The sequence below is a fragment of the Penicillium robsamsonii genome (assembly GCF_028829455.1).
Source record: "Penicillium robsamsonii strain IBT 29466 chromosome Unknown utg000001l_segment0_segment0, whole genome shotgun sequence".
NCBI classification, from domain to species: Eukaryota; Fungi; Ascomycota; class Eurotiomycetes; order Eurotiales; family Aspergillaceae; genus Penicillium; species Penicillium robsamsonii.
In genome coordinates, this window is record NW_026643219.1 from 7,282,978 (window position 1) to 7,303,825 (window position 20,848).

The 20,848-nt window shown below is 49.0% G+C and overlaps 10 protein-coding genes across 10 annotated transcripts; 6 read left to right on the forward strand and 4 right to left on the reverse strand.

Annotated features, from left to right (window-relative positions):
* Nucleotides 1-629: 629 nt before the first annotated feature.
* N7447_002817 (cytochrome P450) lies at nucleotides 630-2,222 on the forward strand (the record flags this gene model as incomplete). The annotated part of the gene is made up of 5 exons (XM_057227092.1): nucleotides 630-669; nucleotides 719-1,569; nucleotides 1,652-1,762; nucleotides 1,823-1,989; nucleotides 2,048-2,222. The coding sequence occupies 5 exons, from the start codon at nucleotides 630-632 to the stop codon at nucleotides 2,220-2,222; spliced, it is 1,344 nt and encodes a 447-aa protein (XP_057091108.1).
* A 322-nt stretch (nucleotides 2,223-2,544) lies between these two features.
* Nucleotides 2,545-3,160, forward strand: N7447_002818 (YbhB/YbcL family Raf kinase inhibitor-like protein; the record flags this gene model as incomplete). The annotated part of the gene is made up of 2 exons (XM_057227093.1): nucleotides 2,545-2,665; nucleotides 2,757-3,160. 2 exons carry the CDS (start codon nucleotides 2,545-2,547, stop codon nucleotides 3,158-3,160), a joined length of 525 nt encoding a protein of 174 aa, XP_057091109.1.
* A 1,004-nt stretch (nucleotides 3,161-4,164) lies between these two features.
* Nucleotides 4,165-5,891, forward strand: N7447_002819 (putative poly(ADP)-ribose polymerase PARP; the record flags this gene model as incomplete). The annotated part of the gene is made up of 3 exons (XM_057227094.1): nucleotides 4,165-4,327; nucleotides 4,384-5,126; nucleotides 5,379-5,891. 3 exons carry the CDS (start codon nucleotides 4,165-4,167, stop codon nucleotides 5,889-5,891), a joined length of 1,419 nt encoding a protein of 472 aa, XP_057091110.1.
* A 369-nt stretch (nucleotides 5,892-6,260) lies between these two features.
* cp1 (putative carboxypeptidase S1) lies at nucleotides 6,261-8,158 on the forward strand (the record flags this gene model as incomplete). Its single annotated transcript, XM_057227095.1, has 2 exons — nucleotides 6,261-6,386; nucleotides 6,467-8,158. The coding sequence occupies 2 exons, from the start codon at nucleotides 6,261-6,263 to the stop codon at nucleotides 8,156-8,158; spliced, it is 1,818 nt and encodes a 605-aa protein (XP_057091111.1).
* Nucleotides 8,159-10,239: 2,081 nt separating this feature from the next.
* Nucleotides 10,240-10,491, forward strand: N7447_002821 (uncharacterized protein; the record flags this gene model as incomplete). The annotated part of the gene is made up of 1 exon (XM_057227096.1): nucleotides 10,240-10,491. The coding sequence occupies one exon, from the start codon at nucleotides 10,240-10,242 to the stop codon at nucleotides 10,489-10,491; it is 252 nt and encodes an 83-aa protein (XP_057091112.1).
* A 950-nt stretch (nucleotides 10,492-11,441) lies between these two features.
* Nucleotides 11,442-13,334, reverse strand: N7447_002822 (uncharacterized protein; the record flags this gene model as incomplete). The annotated part of the gene is made up of 5 exons (XM_057227097.1): nucleotides 11,442-12,253; nucleotides 12,344-12,743; nucleotides 12,830-12,908; nucleotides 12,972-13,114; nucleotides 13,185-13,334. The coding sequence occupies 5 exons, from the start codon at nucleotides 13,332-13,334 to the stop codon at nucleotides 11,442-11,444; spliced, it is 1,584 nt and encodes a 527-aa protein (XP_057091113.1).
* Nucleotides 13,335-13,635: 301 nt separating this feature from the next.
* On the reverse strand, nucleotides 13,636-14,895 carry N7447_002823 (putative DnaJ domain protein Psi; the record flags this gene model as incomplete). Its single annotated transcript, XM_057227098.1, has 3 exons — nucleotides 13,636-13,932; nucleotides 14,065-14,690; nucleotides 14,748-14,895. 3 exons carry the CDS (start codon nucleotides 14,893-14,895, stop codon nucleotides 13,636-13,638), a joined length of 1,071 nt encoding a protein of 356 aa, XP_057091114.1.
* A 772-nt stretch (nucleotides 14,896-15,667) lies between these two features.
* N7447_002824 (putative C6 transcription factor) lies at nucleotides 15,668-17,578 on the reverse strand (the record flags this gene model as incomplete). Its single annotated transcript, XM_057227099.1, has 1 exon — nucleotides 15,668-17,578. The coding sequence occupies one exon, from the start codon at nucleotides 17,576-17,578 to the stop codon at nucleotides 15,668-15,670; it is 1,911 nt and encodes a 636-aa protein (XP_057091115.1).
* Nucleotides 17,579-17,725: 147 nt separating this feature from the next.
* On the reverse strand, nucleotides 17,726-18,549 carry N7447_002825 (uncharacterized protein; the record flags this gene model as incomplete). Its single annotated transcript, XM_057227100.1, has 2 exons — nucleotides 17,726-17,967; nucleotides 18,015-18,549. The coding sequence occupies 2 exons, from the start codon at nucleotides 18,547-18,549 to the stop codon at nucleotides 17,726-17,728; spliced, it is 777 nt and encodes a 258-aa protein (XP_057091116.1).
* An 855-nt stretch (nucleotides 18,550-19,404) lies between these two features.
* cpa1 (carbamoyl-phosphate synthase (glutamine-hydrolyzing) CPA1) lies at nucleotides 19,405-20,760 on the forward strand (the record flags this gene model as incomplete). Its single annotated transcript, XM_057227101.1, has 1 exon — nucleotides 19,405-20,760. The coding sequence occupies one exon, from the start codon at nucleotides 19,405-19,407 to the stop codon at nucleotides 20,758-20,760; it is 1,356 nt and encodes a 451-aa protein (XP_057091117.1).
* Nucleotides 20,761-20,848: the final 88 nt, after the last annotated feature.

The following is a 20,848-nucleotide window of genomic DNA, read 5'->3' on the forward strand; positions in this document are numbered from 1 at the left end:
AAAAATCTCAACTCCGTAATTGTTACTTCGACCACATGTTTGCAACACTTTCAATTCCAGTTTTCATGTTCAATTGGGACATGTATGCATCTCTGAGTCGTCCTTCATTTAGTCAGACTGTAAATTATCCCACAATTAGTATTGACAGCTTGGGTTGTCTAGGCATATTCCAAAATTACCACAAAAGACAACGCGGTACGGGGACATTTGCGATCACAATATAGGCGTCTAGTCCGTTGTTGCAGCGGTCAAAAATCCAATGTGGGTTAGGGCCATGTACAGCAGCCACTGATGTATGCTGGCCTTCTTCCTCTTGGCGTTACCAAGTACCCCGTCTTTTAACTAGCCCGGCGCTAGTCCCGTGTGCCCCAATTCCTTCTGTCTCCTCATTTTCATCTGAGACGGGCCATTCTTTTGCAAATATTTTTACTTTGAAGTTTTTTGCATTCCCTGAGCAACTTTGGAATATGGCCAGTCTATTAGCACTGGGAGTAGGTGGCTTGGTAATATACATTGCCGTCAAAAGCATCTATCGGCTGTACTTTCACCCTCTCAGCAAAATTCCAGGGCCCAAACTTGCAGCTATCACAAGCGGCTATGAATTTTATTTCAATGTGATCAAGGGAGGAATGTTCATCTGGGAGATGGAGCGGCTACATGAGATATACGGTGATTTATACCAGGCACACACAGTATCATCAGTCTAATTTTTCATGAGGTCCCATTATACGCATTACCCCTCTTGAGGTGCATATCAAGGACTCTAGCTACTACGATGAGATATATGCCTCTAGTAAGCGCAAACGTGAAAAGTCCGCTTCTTTGGTCGCTCGATTTGATCTCGACGATACTGCATTTGCTAGTATCTCCCAAGAAGACCACCGGAAGCGGCGTTCACACATTGAGAGACACTTTTCAAAGCAGGCTGTCTCCAACATAGAGGATTTGATATATGAAAATATTGACAAACTCGACAATCATTTCAAGCGCGCCTTTGAATTCCATAAAGTCATTGATCTCGATGCTGGCTTTGCTGGACTGACTTCCGATGTCATTCACAAATATGCCTTTGGGTTCAACAGTGGGAATCTTGACCACGATGACTTCAACGCGAGTGTGAGGGACGGAGTCAACGCACTGTTCAAATTCAGCCACATCATGTACTTTTTCCCGGTCCTTCAAACTATCATGGAATCGCTTCCATTGTGGTTGCTCGAAAAGCTTGACCCATTCGCGTATGCACTAGTGAGCCAGAAGTTGGACCTTCTGCGTCGGACAGAGGAATTCCTGCAAAGCGAGCCGACAAACTCGAAAAATCGCTCCGTCATGGAAGTTATGTGCGGCCCCAGTATGCCGAAGGATATGCGCGGCGCTGTTCGTCTCAGCAATGAGGGATTTTCTATGATCATCGGTGGCACCGAGACAACTGCCCGATCGCTATCTATTGCAGCATTTCGCCTCTTGGAAAATAAGTCGATCAAAACCAAGTTGCGAGAGGAACTGCGGACGGTGATGCCCACTCCTGAGTCCCGACCAACATGGAGGCAGCTTGAACAGCTGCCATATTTGGTAAGTCCTCTTTTCCATGGCTGATAATGCGTCTTTTGGTGGTCTTATTGTAGACTTACGACTAATTATCCTCACTCTATAGTCTGCATTTGTTTGGGAGATATTACGTGTGTCTACTGGAATTTCAAGCCGATCGGCTCGGGTCGCACCTGATGAAGCATTGATCTACAAGGATCACACCATTCCTGCTGGAGTATGTGAAGCCATTTTTGCTAGCTCCTATCTCATAATGTATATTGACATTAAAATTTAGACACCAGTCAGTGAGACCAACTATTTCGTTCTCACTGACCCCGAGATTTTCCCCGATCCGCATACCTTCGACCCAGACCGGTGGCTACGGGCCGCTGCGAAAGGGGAACATCTGGATAGATATATGGTCAATTTTTCCAAGGGCAGTCGGATATGTTTGGGCATGAAGTATGTCACTCGAACCCCTCTCCTCCCATCACAATCTCTAATCGACTCAATATTGCAGCTTGGCCTATGCGGAGCTATTTCTTGTACTAGCGACTTTTATTCGTCGGTTTGACATGGAACTGTTTGAGACAAGCGAGAAGGATATTGCTTTTGCGCGTGATTTTGGAACCCCATATCCCGATGAGGGAAGTGCCCGTGTGCGAGTTATGGTTACCAAGGTGATCGAGGAGTGAGTTCTTTTCACCAGAATCCATCAATTTCAATTTGCAAGAAAAATGCCAAAGAAAAAGGATAACAACACTTGTGTCCAAACCTGAAAAGATGAGCTATATTATGACAATGAGTATCGAAAGGGGTTCGACACATGGACAGAACAAGAATGCATGCCAAGGTGTACATACCTAAATAGGAAGGATGTCAAAACATATCTCCGTACTAAGTCCGAAAGCTTGTGCAACTTTATTTTAGAAGCCCAGACATGGAGGACACTCTTCTCCTGCAAAAGAAAACACCTCTAAGATCTCATCCTTTCGTCACATCCTTCGACAATTCAAGATGCCTTCGGATAACCACGTCAAAGCGGCCTTTTCTCTCATCGAGGACAAGACAAAGGTCCTTGGCTTGACTATTGGTATCCATGAGAACGTGCAGCCAGGAAAATGGCTTCCTCGCAATGGTAAGGACCAGCCCACTCCCTGACCTCGTCTCCTCTTCTCTTTCCAACTCGTGTGACAGACAATTGAACTATTAACTGACAAACCTTCCAGAGGCCCAAGAGCTCCCGAAGCTTTCCTTTGCCGGCGCTAACCCCACCAGCACCTACCTGGTTGTGAGCTTAGACATTGACGCACCTTTCCCCTCTTTCGTGATCCTGAGCCCCATACTTCACTGGATCCAGTCCGATATCAAGGTCACCAGCGAGGGTGCACTCAAGTTCGATGCGCCCTTCGTCGCCAATTACATCGGCCCTGCTCCCCCTCCTATCAGCGCACCCCATCGGTACCTCTTTCTCCTGTACGAACAGCCTGAAGGCTTTGATCTCACGGCCTATGCACCTGCCGGTGGCAAAAATGTTAGCAATTCGAATCGCATGCGGTATGATCTTGATGCTTGGGCAGAGGAGATCAAGCTTGGATCTCCTGTAGCTTTCAACTATTTCACCTGCAACTAGTTGGTTCCTTGTCAACGTCAATCGGATTCGTGGTTTGATGAAGTTAGAAGGGTGATATGGTGTTTCTTGTGGTGGTTTCTATTTTCGAATCTAGAGGGACAGCCTGATCTCACCAATTGCTATCCAATGGATGTTGCTGTGCTTTGGTTGGAAATTGATCAACAAATTGCAATCTCACCATAAACTGCTTTCCTGCAAGTATTAGAAGATACATTTTTTAGCTTCTGCTATTTGACTGTGATAGATGCAGAGAAGCGTTCTCGATAAGCCACTCGACCTAGGCTAGATGTTTTGGGGTAGATGATTTACATTCCTCCGCCTCAGAGGAGAAGTCTGGGGGTCTGAAAGAGGTATATGACGATGTCTTTGTTGGTTGTTTGTTTGACAATGCCATTATCGTGGTGCGCCAATGGTTTAAAAGGGCAACCAGCTTCATCTACAACGATGTTCTGTATTTAATTTTATGCGTACTTCCCTTTATCTTTGGTTCTCTTTTGAATGCCCTCATAGAGTTACAAGTAGTACCAATATTTTTCATCGGGCAGAATGGCTTCCAACGAACCCATAGACAAGCTAACCGGCGATATGAAGGGGTTGGTCATCGGTGCCAGTGGGACAATCCCTGGATATCAACATGGTATGTTTTTCCCCATGGCAAAGTAAAACCAAACAAAGGAGAGGGAGTTTCTAGATATAATTTGATGAGTGACACCCGGTTATCTAGGACAAATCAAGCGGCTGGTCGAAAGATGTGGTGCGAAGTTTGCCGCGATGAATATTAGTGAATGTACTCATCTGGTGACGACAGAAAATTATCTCAAGAGAAAGTCGAAAAAGAGTTAGTATCATCAAGTTTCGCATCCCCTGATCGAAGCGTCAGCTAACGGGATGATTTCGTTTCAGTCAATCGGGCTCAGGAACTACACGATTGCGAAATTGTGGACATGGATTGGCTGCTCAAGAAGATCAAAAAACATCTTCCGGAGAGTGTTCAGAAGGACATAATGAAGGAGAAAAACAAAGACATCAAGGCCCAAGGCAAAAAGCGTGAGCGAGAATCTTCGCTTGTGGACGACGAAGGCGGCCCTTTGAAGAAAACGAAGGATGAAGAACAGATCAACCTCATGCTTCTGATCGAACTGGTTGACAAAAAATACCCAAAACCGAGTTAGTAATGTGGAATGATATTCTCACTTGGATGTCTAACACTTTTTTAATATTAGATACTACGCTTTCCGTTTGGCAGGACGATGCAGGATTGATATGGAATGCCACGTTGGTCAGAGATGGTGTGAAAAAACAAGTCGAAGTTTTGCGTCTCCAACTGCTCGTTCATCGCGAGTCACAAGCGTTCCACGCCTGGAGCTTGCAGTACCAATTTGGATCATCTAAGGAATCAAAAGTAGTTGGAAATGTGGGAACCCTTGAGTCGGCCAAGGATACGTTTGAAGAGACGTTCAAGCTGTTCAGTGGTCTAGTCTGGGAAGACCGACATGGTATTCCCACTTCGAAAGGCTGGATTTTTCTTGAAATGCATCATAGGGAGGTTCCCATCCTCTCCACCGAGGTCAGCTTGTTGCCTGCAAGCGTTGAAAATGTTCTGAAAATCATCTTCACAACAGGAAACTTGAAGAGCTATCTCAATGTGCTAAACAGTCACGGGCGGAGTGTTTCTTTTATGAACGAAATGGACAAGAATAAGCTCCTAATTGGGATTGCAGTTTTGGGCAAGCTGACGGAACTCACAAACCCTGAGCTGGCGCCTGGCAAACATTCTAAAGTACAAAAGAGATTGTGCAAGATCTACGAAAGCCTGGTTCTCACAAACCGGACCTTTTCTGGCGCCAATGACACCGTCAGACAGGAACTAGAATCACTCGAACTCTTACTCAAGTTGCGTGATGCTAGCCAGATTCTGGAAAGAAATTCCCAGTCTGCCTCATTAGCCATGAGCCAAATATCCCAAGTACTTGGTCTGGCAAAAATGCTCCCAGGTATCTCGTCTTTTGTGCCTTCCTGCTCTAATTTATTGCATCTTTTTCAGAATACCAAAGTATGAAGCTGACCTTGTTGACAGTGAGGGGAAACTCGACAGAGTTCCAGATGCTCCGGGAGTATCTTGAAAAGTCTTCAAGCCCAAGCCACCCGTATCAATTCCAGGCAAGCTTTGCTCAAATCACGCTAGCAGAAGCCCAGGCTAACGCTCTCACCTTCCTAGGAGGTCATCGGCGTGTTCCGTCTCGAACGTCCCGGCGAAGCAGAGCGTTTCGCCCAGTGGGAAAAGGCAAACCTTGCTAAAATTGGAGACCGGCGACTTCTGTGGCATGGTTCGATGTCTAGCAACTTTGCAGGGATCTTGACTCAAGGGCTGCGTGGCGATGGAATTGTCAGTACCGATGGGAAGCACTTCGTTCCTGGGGTATTCTTTGCCGACATATCTACAAAATCGGCAGGGTATTGCCGACTGAAAGGGGAAGCCTTGATGTTGCTATGTGAAGTCGAGCTGGGAAAATCCTCGGCGCTTTCCCGTAAGGTTATTGGCGGCACTATTCATAGAGACTGGCGTGATGCTGGGTATATTCACCCAGATTTCAAGGGGTCCAAGGTGCCAGATGTTCAGGCCGGAACAAGGACTGATAGCGACACCCCGAATCTTTACCACTCTGAGTATGTCGCAAAAAGTCCAGCGCAGATTCGTCAACGGTACTTGTTCCATGTCAAGATCGTTTGAAATATGAAGGACTTTTAAGGCGAAGATATTTGGGGTTTCATTTGGGAACTACAGAATGTTGAACTTTTCCTATCCCAAGGTGTCTAAATTTATGCTAGTGCAATATAACGTTAAAAGTTCTCTATTTTTATGATCTTCTATCACAGATATCGGGTAGTAAATGATGTATATGTTCAAATTTGTATGGGTGAAAGATAGCTAGGGCATTGAATATCAGGTGGTATTTGTTGTCTTGGCACTTCCAAGCCTCCCGAGGTCCCCTCATCCCGCTTACACTTAACTTACTATCTACGATTCATAGATGCCCATACATTTTCTCGTAGCTCTTCTCTCCAGTTCTTCTTTTGCTGTCCCCAATTTTCTCAGGTTATGATTATTCTGTGGACCGCCGCTCTGGCAGCAACTGCCGCGGCGCAGTACTTTCCGCCCATACCAGATGGGGTGAAGGTAGTCGAATCGCAGCATCAAAAGGGTGTGAAGATTTCATACAAACAGGTGCGATTCCTTTCAAAATTTCTATCCGAAGATGGTATGGTCGTCCTCATCACATAATCTTGTACTGATAAATTACATAGCCTGGGGTCTGCGAAACAACTCCAGGGGTGAGATCGTATTCGGGCTACGTTCATCTACCCCCAGGCTCTCTGGACGATGTGAATGTTGATCAAGACTACCCGATCAATACTTTCTTCTGGTTTTTTGAGTCTCGTCATAACCCAAAGAATGCACCACTGTCCATATGGATGAACGGAGGTCCTGGAAGTTCCTCTATGATTGGCCTCATGCAGGAAAATGGACCCTGTATTGTCAACGAGGATTCCAATTCCACAGAGCTCAACCCTTGGTCCTGGAATAACTATGTCAATATGCTGTACATTGACCAGCCAAACCAGGTCGGTTTCAGTTATGATGTCCCTACCAACGGTACCTTTGATCAAGTCCAAGGTGCCTGGAACTTGTCGGAGTGGGCGGGGGTGCCCAAGCAGAATAACACATTTTATGTCGGCACGACGGCTAGCCAAGATAAGTCGACGGTAGCCAATAGTACCGCGAACTCCGCGCGGTCACTGTGGCACTTTGCTCAAACCTGGTTCACCGAGTTTCCATATTACAAGCCCCATGATGACCGGGTCAGCATCTGGACTGAGTCATACGGCGGTCGCTACGGCCCATCTTTTACTGCTTTCTTCCAAGAGCAAAACGAAAAGATAAAAAATGGCAGCATCGATACCCCGGGGGCATCACACTACATTCACTTGGATACACTAGGCATTATCAACGGCTGCATCGATCTCCTAGTACAGGAACCAACATACCCAGTAATGGCATACAACAATACCTACGACATTCAGACCATCAACAAAACCGTATATGATAATGCCATGGAAGCATGGAGTCGCCCTGGTGGATGCAAAGACCTGATCATGCACTGTCGCGCGCTGGCCGCAGAGGGCGACCCGCAAATGTATGGCAACAATGAAACCGTCAACAAAGCGTGCCACAATGCCGACAAGTTCTGTAGTAACAACGTCGAAGGTGCATACGTAGAATATTCGGGACGCGGCTACTACGACATCACTCACAAGAACCCAGACCCTTTCCCACCATCCTACTACTTGGGTTGGCTGAATCAGCACTGGGTACAAGGCGCATTGGGCGTCCCGATTAACTTCACTGAGTCAAGCAACGGTGCCTACAACGCTTTCAAATCTGTCGGAGACTATCCGCGTTCTGACGTGCATGGTTACCTCGAAGACCTGGCGTACGTGCTCGACTCCGGTATCAAGGTCGCTCTCGTCTACGGTGACAGCGACTACGCTTGCAACTGGATCGGTGGCGAAGATGCCAGCTTGCTGGTCAATCATGCTGGTGCTTCTGGTTTCCGGTCTGCTGGGTACACACCTCTACGTACGAATTCCTCGTATATTGGGGGTCAGGTCCGGCAGCATGGCAACTTTTCTTTCACCCGTGTCTATGATGCCGGTCATGAAGTCCCCGCCTACCAGCCACAGACTGCATATGAGATCTTCTACCGCTCGCTCTTCAACCGCGATCTGGCCACAGGCAAGATCAATACTGCGCGTAATGGCTCATATACCACACAGGGACCTGCGTCTACTTGGCATATCAAGAACAAGGTCCCGGAGAGCCCGGATCCGGTCTGCTATATCCTTGCTCTGGAGTCGACATGCACTGAAGACCAGGTTGCAAGTGTGGTGAATGGCACTGCCGTTATTCATGATTATATTGTTGTGGATGAAAAGTAGAGGTAGAATTCATACAAGCTTTATGCATACTATTGCTTCTCATGTATCTTACTGGCACATTCATAAGATGACATACATAAACGTGTATCCTTCTATAAGTAAGCTCTCGTGTGACCATATCCTCGCATGTTCGGCATCCAATTCGCTCTTCGCCTGCAGCCAAGGCACATACCTCGAAACATATCTGTACGGCAGTCTCCAACTGCCAGTGCGCCATAACCAATTTTGCCTGTAATATACTGTCTAATATGACTATTCCCTACATCTGAATACACTAATGTATTCCCGTGTTTTTTGGCCGTCTATCTACCTATAAAACTAAGACGGGGAAGAAAATATCTTGAAAGAAGCCACCTAAAAGCAATATCCAAACCTATCTGAAAGACAACTCAAAAGACTACTCAATGCTTAAGAGGCTGGTAATCCTTGTGATACTTGAACTATATATAGATTAGAAAACCGGCGGTGAGCCAGGTCAAAATTTACTATGGGAAAATCTGTTATGGCGCACTGGCAGTTGAAGACTGCCGTAATAAGTGGCCGGATGCCTCGGTGGGGGCTGAATCAATCCTAGAAGATCACGAATGGCACACAAGTGGGTGTCTCGCATGCTGAGCACGATAAGAGGATCCGGGGGTTTCACGAGCCATGACAGCCCTGTATTGCATCGCATGGACCTCGGGGGGTCCGCATCGTGTGGGTACGGCCCGAGCCGTTGTCGAACCCGATTCGACGGGTGCCCGCAGGTGGCGGCTCTGAAAACCGGGTCCCAGGTTTCCGCCAGGTAGTCTCCTGGTAACGTCTGAGAGTTAGCGTGTGTCTCGAACATGATCCTTTTACTAGGGTGTATGTACACCATGAAGTAATGTGACAACGCCAATGTTATCCGGTCCTCGTCAAATCCGAACACGAGCTCTCTTTGAAGAAATGCGTATGTGTCCCAAGGAGTACTCATCTTAGAGTCCAGTCATGTAATGAGCAGTTGCGCGTGTACTGCCTCTTGCTGGAAGCTACATATTGTAGGCATAAGTCGGCAGACAATCCCGGGTGGACAATCGGTTGAAACAATATGAGACTCCCTCATGAATAGGCTCACGGCCGTGAGATTGCGGTGAAGATAGTAAAGGTAAGAACTGCCTGATTAATAACACCAGAGTCTCAAGGAAGGCACCTTCCTAATCACCTGTGCCTTCCTATTTGGGATAACTCGTCACCTACCCAGTTCCCCCATTGCCTGCAGCCACTGGGATAATATAAATACCTGCCCCTTCCCACTTTCTCTTCTTTCTTCTTTTTCTTTCCTCAGTTCCCACTCGGATCTTTGCTGCGGCTTAGGTTAGGCTGAAACTAGGTTGGCGCTTCGGCCCCGGCCTAATGGCACGAAGTATGTTGTGGCTAGCCCCTATAACCTCTGCGGATACAGACTGTCCTTCCTTGAGTTCTCCATTGACCATTGGGGGCTTCCGACTCCCCCGCATCAAGACCCCATGGCCCCGCCTTCATTCTGCCCCAGCCTAGTTGCCCGGGACCTGTGTGCAACACATGAGCAAGACTTGCACCTTTACGTGGTGCTTAGGATGAGTAGCCTTTATGGTGAAACCAAGCAAGTCCTTATCTAGTACAATAGAACTTAGTATTAATCAGATGCTTCAATGTGTATGTTTTGTAAATGTCTCTGTAACCTGTGAGCTAGTAGTTTGACTTATGTGTAAACAACCTTGGCCTGGGATAGCTAAACCGCGTTTGACGCTACCTACGCTTCTAAGATTGCACTTGAAGCGCTTTGTTAAATCAAGCCTAGCTACAGTGCTTTCCAGGCCTATGTGCTTCTAGCTTTTATCTCAGGCTCCTGTCTTTGCGCTTGTCTTGTCGACTACGCGTTGCTACAACATACAGACACATCTCCATAAGCACCAGATCTCTCTTACATCACAGTGAGTATGTAGGGGCACCGACCAGTCCCCTATTCGGCCAGGCTCGGAAAATGTGGCACTGCGACAAGCATCTCCAGATGAAAACTGCTAACGTTGGATACCATAGACAACAAACCACTCTACTCCTAACAATCTGCAACGACTACAATGGCATCTCCACGCCAGTTTGGCTGGCTCGCAAAGCCGTTGCCATTTACAACTCCTCGACTGAGTCCAGCCAAGAAAGGCCGGTTGGTGACATACGATATCACTTCCGATATGCAGTGCCCGCTATTCGACCGGCTGCGGTGGTGCTTTGAGCTAGACTTTATGTGTGGATACCAATCTACATGGGGCATTCAAGATCAGAACAGGGATGGAGAACAGTTCTGCCAGGAGGACGAAGATGCAAGACGCTAAGTTCATGAGTCTGCATGGTGCACTTGAGTCAATGCCACATCCATTGCTTGGTTACTGACACTCGCTGACTTGGATTCTTACCACAACCAGGCCCTTTTCAGATTGTGACACTCACCCAATCCTCGCCCAACCCCCAAGAAACGAGAAATCGATGAACAAATCAAGCCTCCACCATGGATATGACTGGAATCAGTACCCAGCGGGTCCTGTGAAATGTCCATGGGCTCTCTACTGGACCTTCTTACAAACTGCTGGCTAAATATGCCATTGTGCAAGGAAAACGAGACGAAAAACCATGACTTGTGCAACATCTACCACTCCAATCCTAGCCATGACTTATGCAAAGCACCCTTATGTACAGATGAGACCACTCTTGTTCCAGAACCTGCATTTACTGACTGTGGACCCCTTCCGGCTGCAGGATCCCATTCTGAGGGTATGGCATATTTGTCAATTGCTTGGTTGGGCACTGGCGTGATATCTTTCGCATCCGGCCCTTCGAAAATGTTCTCTAAAGGTCCCGGATATCAATGGCGATTGCCCTCGTTTTCACAGATTCACAATCAAATCTTACTTCACTCTATCACTTTGCATCACACTTGTGTATACTGAAGTTCAATCAAATGGACAACCTACCTAGTTAGTAGGGAAGTTGCTTAGATTCGGACTTGTTGCGTAGACTTCTGGAAATCTAGCGTTATACATCAGACTGCTACATAGACAGTCCTAGTTGGAAAGTATTGGCAAATTAAAATACTACATTCCATATTTTCTATCCGAACATTAATGAAGTTGAATCATAATTGTGGCTCTAAATATACTAATATTCCATGCTTTAGAGATCATCAGCAAGAGTCTGGTAAAATGAGTACTCCGAGATCAAGAGTAAAAGTAAAAAAAGACGGGGAAAGGGCCAACGCTAGTGAATAAACCATTCAGCATCACATAAATCATTCTTTCTTATCATGCGCAGCCTCGACCCGTCTATTTCCAACGCCAGACGACCAAGCAACACGAACAAGCCGCCAAAGCACCCACATGAACCCAAGTAAGATAACCACACAGGTGCCAAACTCGATATATTTACCCTGGAAGTAGCTATCCCCACCCTCAATTCGTAGAACCGGTACATCGATCTCCTCAACAAGACGATCACCCGCGGGCTGAAGCTGGTAGAACATGGTTCGCGGACCGAACAAGCCGTCCCAGCCGAGATTTTTGCGGTCGAAGGGGTTCACACCCATCTTCGTGCCATCCTCGGTAGTACAAGCCCAGAAAACGACGGGCCAGGGAATGTGGGCAGTGCGGTGTCCTGTCTCGGAGGGTGGCAAGTAGCGCAGGTGCAGAGGAATAGTGGCGGTCCAATTTGAGGGGTCTGGGTTGCGAGCCGTGTCTTCAACTTCTGGTGGGGTTGCTAGTTCGAGAAGCCAGTTTGAGCCCCAGCGCTGAACAACCCAGTCAGGAGCTTCGAGGTCCATTTCGCCTGCTAAGGCACGCAGGGCTACGAGATTGTGTGACTCGAGGAAGAGTGGATCTGTTGTTGCAAGCTGGTATTGATCTCCGAAGACGGTGGAGGGGAGGGTGAGATATGTGTGTAGAGCGCAGGTTGCGTCACTGTGAGCTAGGGGTCGTTTGAGGGATGATCGGGGAATGGATATGGACATTGTTGGGTGTAGACCGGTTGGGGAAGCGAAGGAGACGGTGTAGCTCGATGGCTCGGTGAGAGGTTGGTGGCGGGAGGGGAATGAGAACATGGTTGGTTCTGTATAAAGGTTAGTTGAGCCATTCCCGATGCTCAGAGTTAGACAAGAGACAAAAGGCAAGCGATATGAGAAACGCCGGGGCCACATACTTAGCTTCTCGTCCTGTCCGACAACTGCTAATAGCCCGCCCATCTTAACCTCCTCTGGCTCAAGCCCTGCCTCGGCGCCCAAGAGACCGAACTCAGTTTGATCGGCAGCGGATGCTGGCTTCTGAAATTGATCCGTCCAACCGCCCGTCGGTGGACTGGTCCAGAGCCCGGACAAAGTTAAGGCGTGCGAAATGCTGTCATAGTCGATATCGACCGAGTCTGCAGAGAGGAGAGCATTGGCCCGATTGTGACACTCGGAGCCATCTGCACGATTCTGATCACAAACATTGTTCTGAATATATTTGACTAGAGACTGGAGGGAAGGGAGTTGGGTGTAATATTGTAGGGAGGCCGAGGAAGCGAATCGTGTCGAGATAAGCGGAGTTGTAATGAACGAATCCTGTACAGCAGATTTGGGTCAGATGGAACACATGCAGAACATGGTCAGGGAATATCCCCAGAGGAAAAGGAACAGTCGTGAAATACCTCCGGCTTCGAACAATCCTTATATTGAGCGTCTTTGTTGGGCGCAACTACCGTGCGGAGCAGCGTGCACAGTGCCTCCCTATCGATAACCAACTCAGTCAGTCGCATTTCCCCCAAACTCAAGATGTAGAAATAAGCTCACGAAGATGATTCCGAATTGAGCGGAGTATAATGCACATGTAGACCAGGTGAAACCCGGCTACTGAATGGCGCGACAGCATCAAAAGACTTCTCGGAGGCCCAGCGGAGGTGGAGCTCATGAGATTGCTCGAGGACAGCACGGAACTAAACATGACAGATAATCAGGTTAGCGTTGCTCTGCCCTCAAGCTCTTAAATCAACAATGCCCTCTCACCTCCTCTGGAAGCTCGTCCAGTCCGACCGTAATGCGATCCTCCCGCGCGGCGTCCAGGTCACGGACGGAGAGGGATGATGCGGTTAACACAGCTTGCTGCGGATCGAAGCCGGCATCGACGCGCTGGATGAAGGTGATTCTTTGTTTCATGGTTAAAAAAAATCAAGGGACATGGAGTGTCAGGAAAGTAAACAGAAATGACGAATTGATTTCTCCAAGGTGTTTCTCCGCATTCGCTAGATTAGGTTAGACTACAACTTATCCATATTACGTTATTTAGTCGATCTCAAATTGTACTTATTTATACTACACATATATGTAAAGACTTAGCTCTAGCTCAACTAGAAGAGCTTATCAAAGTAGCTCATACAAAGGTTCATGTCATTGTCATTAAATACCCCAACCCCGTCTCGGCCCAAACGCCAATTATATGCAATTAGATTAAATCATTTCAAGGAAGCACATCCCGGAGAATGTCTTTTTGTGAGGCTGTCAAGCTGGTGGGGAAGTTGACGTTGGCTCGGACAACCAGGTCCCCGCGCTCGCTGGGGTTCTTAGAGCTCACCATGCCTAGACCAGGGTAGCGCTCTTCGCGGCCAGGCTGGGTTGGACCGGGCTTAGACACGCGGATTGACTTTCCATCGATAGTGCGGACAATGCGATCCCAGCCTGTCAGTGCTTCCTTCAGGCTAAGGTCGACCGTTGTGATAAGATGATCACCAGAACGCTTGAAAGTAGGATGGTCGATCTGTTAAAAAATTGTTAGTGATAGTTCGTCAAATATCTTTGTCACTGTAGCCAGGAGCGAGCTCATACCTCTTTTACAATCAGATGAACATCCTGTCGTCCCCCTTCTTCCTGATCGCCAATGTTTCTGTACTTGATCTTCGAGCCAGCGCGCAGCCCAGGTTTGATATTGGCCTCCAAAGTCACCTCCTTGGTAGTGAGTTTGCCCATCTTGTCGAAGGCTTTGCTCTTTGTCTTGACCTTTTTGGAGGTACCAGTGTAAATTTCCTCCAAAGTTAGGGGGCAGGTCTTTCTCGATGATAGTCGGCTCAGGCGTAGGTGCGCGCTTCGGTTTCGCGTATCCCGGACGGCTGCTACGGAATCCGGCGCCGCCGCCGCCACCACCCAGCCCTCCTCCAAGCATCGAGATGAGCTCTTCCTCGTCCAGGTCGCCCATACCACCACCCATGCCGCCCCCGCCCCCGCCCCCGCCCGCCTTGGCAAAGTTGCGGAAGATGTCGTCAGCATTGCTGAAACTGAATCCACCACCACCGCCAGGGCCGGTCGAGAAGTGGAACGTCCGGGCTCCTCCACCGCCAGGCATGCCACCGCCGGGCATGCCGCCGAAGTTGAATCCTCCGGGCATGCCGCCGGCTCCGCCTCCGCCTCCCCCTGGTGGTGGCGGTGCGGGTCCGCCGCGCATCAGGTATTCGAGGCCGAACTGGTCGTAGACCTTGCGCTTTTCGGGATCTGATAGGACTTCGTACGCTTGCGATACGTCTGTAAAGAAACTATTAGTCATGTGTGATAATCCGAAATTATGCGGGGTAACGATACCTTTGAATTTATCAGCGGCATTGGGATTGCCTTTATTCTTATCTGGGTGGTGCTTCAATGCTGCCTTGTGGTATGCTTTCTTAATCTGATCTTGTGTGGCATCGGGCTTGACGCTCAAGGCGTCGTAGAGCTTGGTCTCGGCAACCATAGTGCGGGGTAAGATTGAGCCTTATGGGAAGAATAGGAAAAAGCAGTTACAAAAATGGTCGGCCTCAAATCAGAGGGACACTCTTATGAACGGTGATTTCTGACAGGAAAAATAATCCTGGGAAAGAGAGAAGATGCGGTGTAGTTCGTGAGTGGTGTAGAAGGTTCGAGGCGGAAAGGGAGGAATTATAGATTAAAGGAACCTTGCAAAACACAGATTTAAAGAGAGGAAGAGGAAATGAAGTAACAAAAGGGCCAAATCGAGTGTACTTGAATGTCGAATGTCAGTGATCAAGTCTCCAGGTGTGTGACGTCAGGATCAAGTCTTGACGTGTGCGACTTTGGAAGTTTCGAGAAGTTTCGATATTAATGCAACACCATCTCTTTAAGGCTACAGGTGCTATTCGTAGACTCATTGGCATTTTGATCGTTTTGATATTTTGTGTTTTGACTATATCCAGGGCTACAATTTCACGTCTCTTGTGATATACCAACTACACATATGGAGATACCTATGGCTATCTATTCTCAATTTATTCCATCTATCTCCCCGCGTTCCACATTGCTCTGTGGGATACAAGAAAGATGATGTTGATGTTGAAAGAGAATAATAAGGAGAAGATGAGAGAAAAGGAGAAAAGAAGAGGCAGGAGGTTTATAGTTTTGGCCTCTGTCCGGATTAGGAAGGAAGGGTCTTGGTACTCCCCGATGACAAGAGCAACTGGAAATTGTGGGATTTTGGACAATATATTGGTGCAAACCCCGATGAGACCTCAAATTCCCATCTCAGGTAAAGGCCATGGAACATCCGTCATTAAAAATTGGTCCAGATCAAAGTTCTGCAGACTAGGCATATCAATCATCAAATCACCCAGCCACGAGAACTCCGCATCTGTGACCAGCGTGTCTGGCGCAGCTTGCTCTTGCCTTTGACTCTGGTCGGCTAACGCGGTCCGTGCAATCTGCGTCTCGGCCTGATCATCCACGGGTGCCGCAGCGGCAGCATTGACCCGCAACACCTCGGCAAGAGCACGGGTATCATCCTCCTTTCTCCGCTGATGCAACGCAATAAGTAGGTATGCCGTAGAATACGCCTCGCGCATAGAATCTGTATCATAGGCAGCGAGAACTTCACGCAGAGTCTGCATCGCATCGGCCAGCAGCGCCAACGCAGCCCGATTGTCAATCGCTAGAAGCGAGCAGACGACCTGAAAGGGGACATTGGCAACTTGGTGCCAGGGACAGGTGGAGGCGACCATATCTCGTGCGGCACGGAGTCCGCGGCCAGCCAGTGCAAGGACACGGTCAAGGAGGTTGGAGGATAATGGGCCGTGGGGATTTAGAGCGCGGAGACGGCGGTAAATGCATAGCATTAGGTTGCATTGGACTAAGATTAGGGAGGGTTCGGAGTAAAGGAGGTCCAGCACGGAGGTGAGGGCTGTTTCGAGTTCTGGGAGATCTTGTGGTGACGGCCCTGTTGGGTCGAGGTTTTCGGAGAGTGGGAGGAGGTGGAAGAGTTCTGCGCGTGGGGCTCGTGGTGGCGCTTGCTGTGATGGTTTGCGGGATGGGGGTGTGCTTGTAGGAGATAGGGCTGTGGCGCCGTGAAGGACAACACGGGAGCGGCCGAGGTCGAAAGAAATCCATGTGTTAAGGTGACGAGCCATGCCAAAGAGCCTTTGCCGGGTTTCCAGGTCGCTAGTGTCCTGGCTTCCTATATCGCCATCTTGGCTACCATGTGTCTCGGGCGGTGATGCTTGAAGCAGGCCTGCTGCTTCTGGATCTGATGTTTCAATGTGCAATCCTGCAGCTTCGATGATATGCATCAGCGTACAGCTAGCCATCCATGCAGCATGTGGTGAGGCTGTCATGCGTAGATACGCAGCACGCAACACCCAGCCTGTCGCTATGTCGACCGATGGTATTTCCGCTGCGAGTATACTCTTATCTAGTAGAATGCGCGCAGTCTCAACGAGTCGAAGCTCCAGTGGTATAATCTCGCGCCGCGAAAATAGATATCCGAAGGCAGCCACGCCACATAGCACAGCATCATGGGGGTGTTCCGCGGAATCAATGGGAGATGACGAAGATTCCCAACGCTTTGCGATTCGAGTAAATATCGTTTTCCGGTCCAGAAACGTATAGCATGAATCGACCTTATCGAAGTAAATCGCTGCTAGCCGCCGCATCTCTTCCTGTGAGATGATTTTGATGATAGTCATCGGCGCCGACGCTGTGACAGGCATCGAGGGAAGCGCCGAAGATACTATTGGCGACATCCGTCTCGCGCCGACATTCCAGGCAAACAATTGCAATCTTGGTGCATGCGCCGGGTCAATTTTCAGCCCAAGTTTGCGAACAAACGCAGCACCAGAATTGGCCTGTAGGGAATGAGCAACGCCCTCTGAACTGCTCGTACGGCGGGCAGAAGTCTGTACCGTAGGGCTGGCTGCGGCACTAGTAATATTGGGGACTGTATTGGACCGGCCATTTGTAGATCGTTCGTCAAGTAGACTCCCTGAGTACAGACTATGGGATCTGGCGCGTTTCTTGCGCGCACTGTATTGGCATTCTGCACCAGTTTGGGCGCAGGTGCTACAAGGCTGTCCACCTGAACATTTTCGCTTACGCGACTGACACAAACAGCAGGCTAAACGTGAGCGCTTGCGAGGCGTTGACTCGGACATATTTGGAAAACTACGGGAAGCATCGCGGGGAGTTGGATGGGTATTTAGTGCCAAGCAAATTAGACATCTCCCCTTGCCAATTTGAACTACAACCACGGATGTACACTTGCTTTTTTTTTTTCCTCTCTTCGCCATTCACATTTTGGCTTAATCCTTGTATTTGCTTCCATCCGGGTATCCCATCATCTCCTCAATTTCCTTCAGATCTGGCATTCCCGCTGGCCCCGGCATATACTGGAGATTATCCCGTAGGGTCGTACCATTCCACCATATTTCGTTCTTGTGCAGCGCATCCATAATCATCGGTGCGTCGATGTACGTGCGGATCTCGACCATCTGGCCACGATACCAGCGTGTGAACCAGACATTGATGATATCGAACTTGTCGCCTGTAGTGGGTCAGCAATGCTGAAGATAGGAAGATCTTCTTACTCACCGGAATTCATCACGCCTTTGAACTGAATCTCCTCCACTGACCATTCAGCGTTACATCCACCATAGATTCCCTGAGGGTGGATCTCGAACAGATCTGCGTGGTCAAAAAATAACATGCTGACTCGACGCAGGGCATTGACATAAAAGTGCATTAGGTCGTGATAGCGGCCGGCGATCGGGTGATGCCCGACAACGGTGAAGCTGACATTTTTGTGGATCAGCGTGAATAGCTTGCTCATGTCCTTCTCAAGGTGTTTGAATGAGTCCCAAATGTGGTACTGGGACGCATATTTACAATCTGTGGATGGGTTCTCGAACTTGAACCCTTCTCGGTCATGGGGTATTGGGTCGTCTACAACACCAGTGCCATTGCATTTTCCGTCTGGGTCAACAATTCCAGTGCCATCATCACATCCTGACTTCAAAAGTGGACCCTGGGTGTTGTCTCCAAGGGTTGAAAAAACGGAGCGCCCAAAAGTCGCCGAGGGTAGGAGAAATGCCAATAGGGCATAGGATATATATTGAGATAGAATCATTGTTTAATTCCTGTAATGAGAACACGAGAAACTACCTGTCTTGGTCATTTTGCCTTATATTCAAAGAGGTTTTTATACCTGGTGCTACCTTGATTTCAATAATGTGCCGTTGTGTTGCCTTTGGACGCCAACGTTGCTTCCCTTAAGTACTAGGCTGTCACCCCTTAAATGAACCCCGTCTGTGACACAACAAAACCTACCGAGATTGTACAATTGAACGGCATGTTCCCACACGGAAGACCTATCAATAATTGAGTACCTCCTAGTGGCCAATGGCGCCCAACGTGCAGGGCTACTGCAATGTGCCATTGGGTGGGGCAATAGTACGGTGTGCAGTCGACAGAATCCAGATTATCAAGCTACCTCAATATTTGGTATTGCCTATCTTTCAATTCAAAGTTATATAGATGTGATGATCCCATTGAAAATGGTAAATAATTCTGTGTGCCTGAGCGATATCATTATCCAGGGCCGACCTCGGGAATGGCCCGGGGTGGCGATTGGATGAGTCAGAATCCCTGAACCGGTAGCAGAATTTTGACGCGCTCCGATTGGCCGACAACGGCAATGTCGGTGAGGGCACGTGCCCACGGAGTCGGAGGTGAAAAACCTCTTGTTTCCCCTTCTTCTCCATTTTCCTTCTACTCCAAAAAACCCAAATTTCTCCATGTTCCGCTAAAAAGCAACCCTCCATTTCCCTCTACCATACCCTGACTGCCACCTGCTCAGTCGCGCTTATGTGTTTGGCACCCTCGATCTTCACCTCCCAGGACTATATCTCGGACCACCTTTGGAAGGCCAACATCAACTGAATAGCATAAAGCTTTCTGATTTACAATTCTTACTTATAAAAAAATGATCTCCAACCTCTTCAAAGCGATGCCTGCTCGGGCTGCTTTCGCCTCCATGCAGCGGCCTGTTCAGGCTCGCTTCATGGCTACTGTGCGTCAGCGTGCCGCTATGGAGCCTGCTACCTTCACTATCCGTGACGGTCCTATGTTCTCCGGCAAGTCTTTCGGTGCCCGCTCCAACATCTCGGGCGAGGCTGTCTTCACCACCTCCCTGGTTGGATACCCCGAGTCCTTGACCGATCCTTCATACCGTGGCCAGATTCTGGTTTTCACCCAGCCTCTGATCGGCAACTACGGTGTTCCTTCCGCCGAGAAAGATCCCAATGGACTTTTGAAGTACTTCGAGTCCCCCCATCTCCAGGCAGCTGGTGTTGTTGTTGCCGATGTCGCCGAACAATACAGTCACTGGACCGCTGTCCAGAGTCTGGGCGAGTGGTGTGCCCGCGAAGGTGTCCCTGCTATCTCCGGTGTCGATACCCGTGCTATTGTCACCTACCTGCGTGAGCAAGGCTCTTCCCTCGCCCGTATCACCGTCGGCGAAGAGTACGATGCCAACGAGGATGAGGCTTTCACTGACCCTGAGCAAATCCACTTGGTGCGCCAGGTCAGCACCAAGCAGCCTTTCCACATTGCCGCTGCTGATCCTCACTCTCACGTTGCTGTCATCGACTGTGGTGTTAAGGAGAACATTCTCCGCAGCTTGGTCGGCCGTGGCTCCAGCGTCACTGTCCTCCCCTTCGACTACCCCATCCACAAGGTCGCCCACCACTTTGATGGTGTCTTCATCTCCAACGGCCCCGGTGACCCAACTCACTGCCAGGACACTGTCTACCACCTCAAGCGTCTGATGGAGACCTCCCAGGTTCCCATTTTCGGTATCTGTCTCGGCCACCAACTCCTGGCTTTGGCCACTGGTGCCAGCACCATCAAGCTAAAGTACGGAAACCGGGCTCACAACATTCCCGCTCTTGACCTGAGCACTGGTCGCTGCCACATCACCAGCCAGAACCATGGTTACGCTGTTGATGCTTCGACCCTGCACCCGGACTGGAAGCCTTACTTCATCAACCTGAACGACCAGAGCAATGAAGGCATGATCCACAAGTCCCGTCCTATCTTCAGCACCCAGTTCCACCCCGAGGCCAAGGGAGGTCCTCTCGACTCATCCTACCTCTTCGATATCTACCTGGACTCTGTGCTGAAGTACAAGAACAACCAGGCTGGCCTCTTCCCCCAGCGTGACAGCCGTCCCAGCCCTCTGCTGGTTGACCTGCTCGCCAAGGAGCGTGTGGGTGTTCAACCCACCATTGGCCAGCAGAACGTGATTGCCGCTGCTGCCCTTGCCGCCGCTGCTGCTTAAGTATCTCAATGGTTGGTATTTGCAGGAGTTCTGGTTTTTTTTGGGTTCAATTGGTTGCTTGGGTGAATGTCTTCTTTATATTTTATTC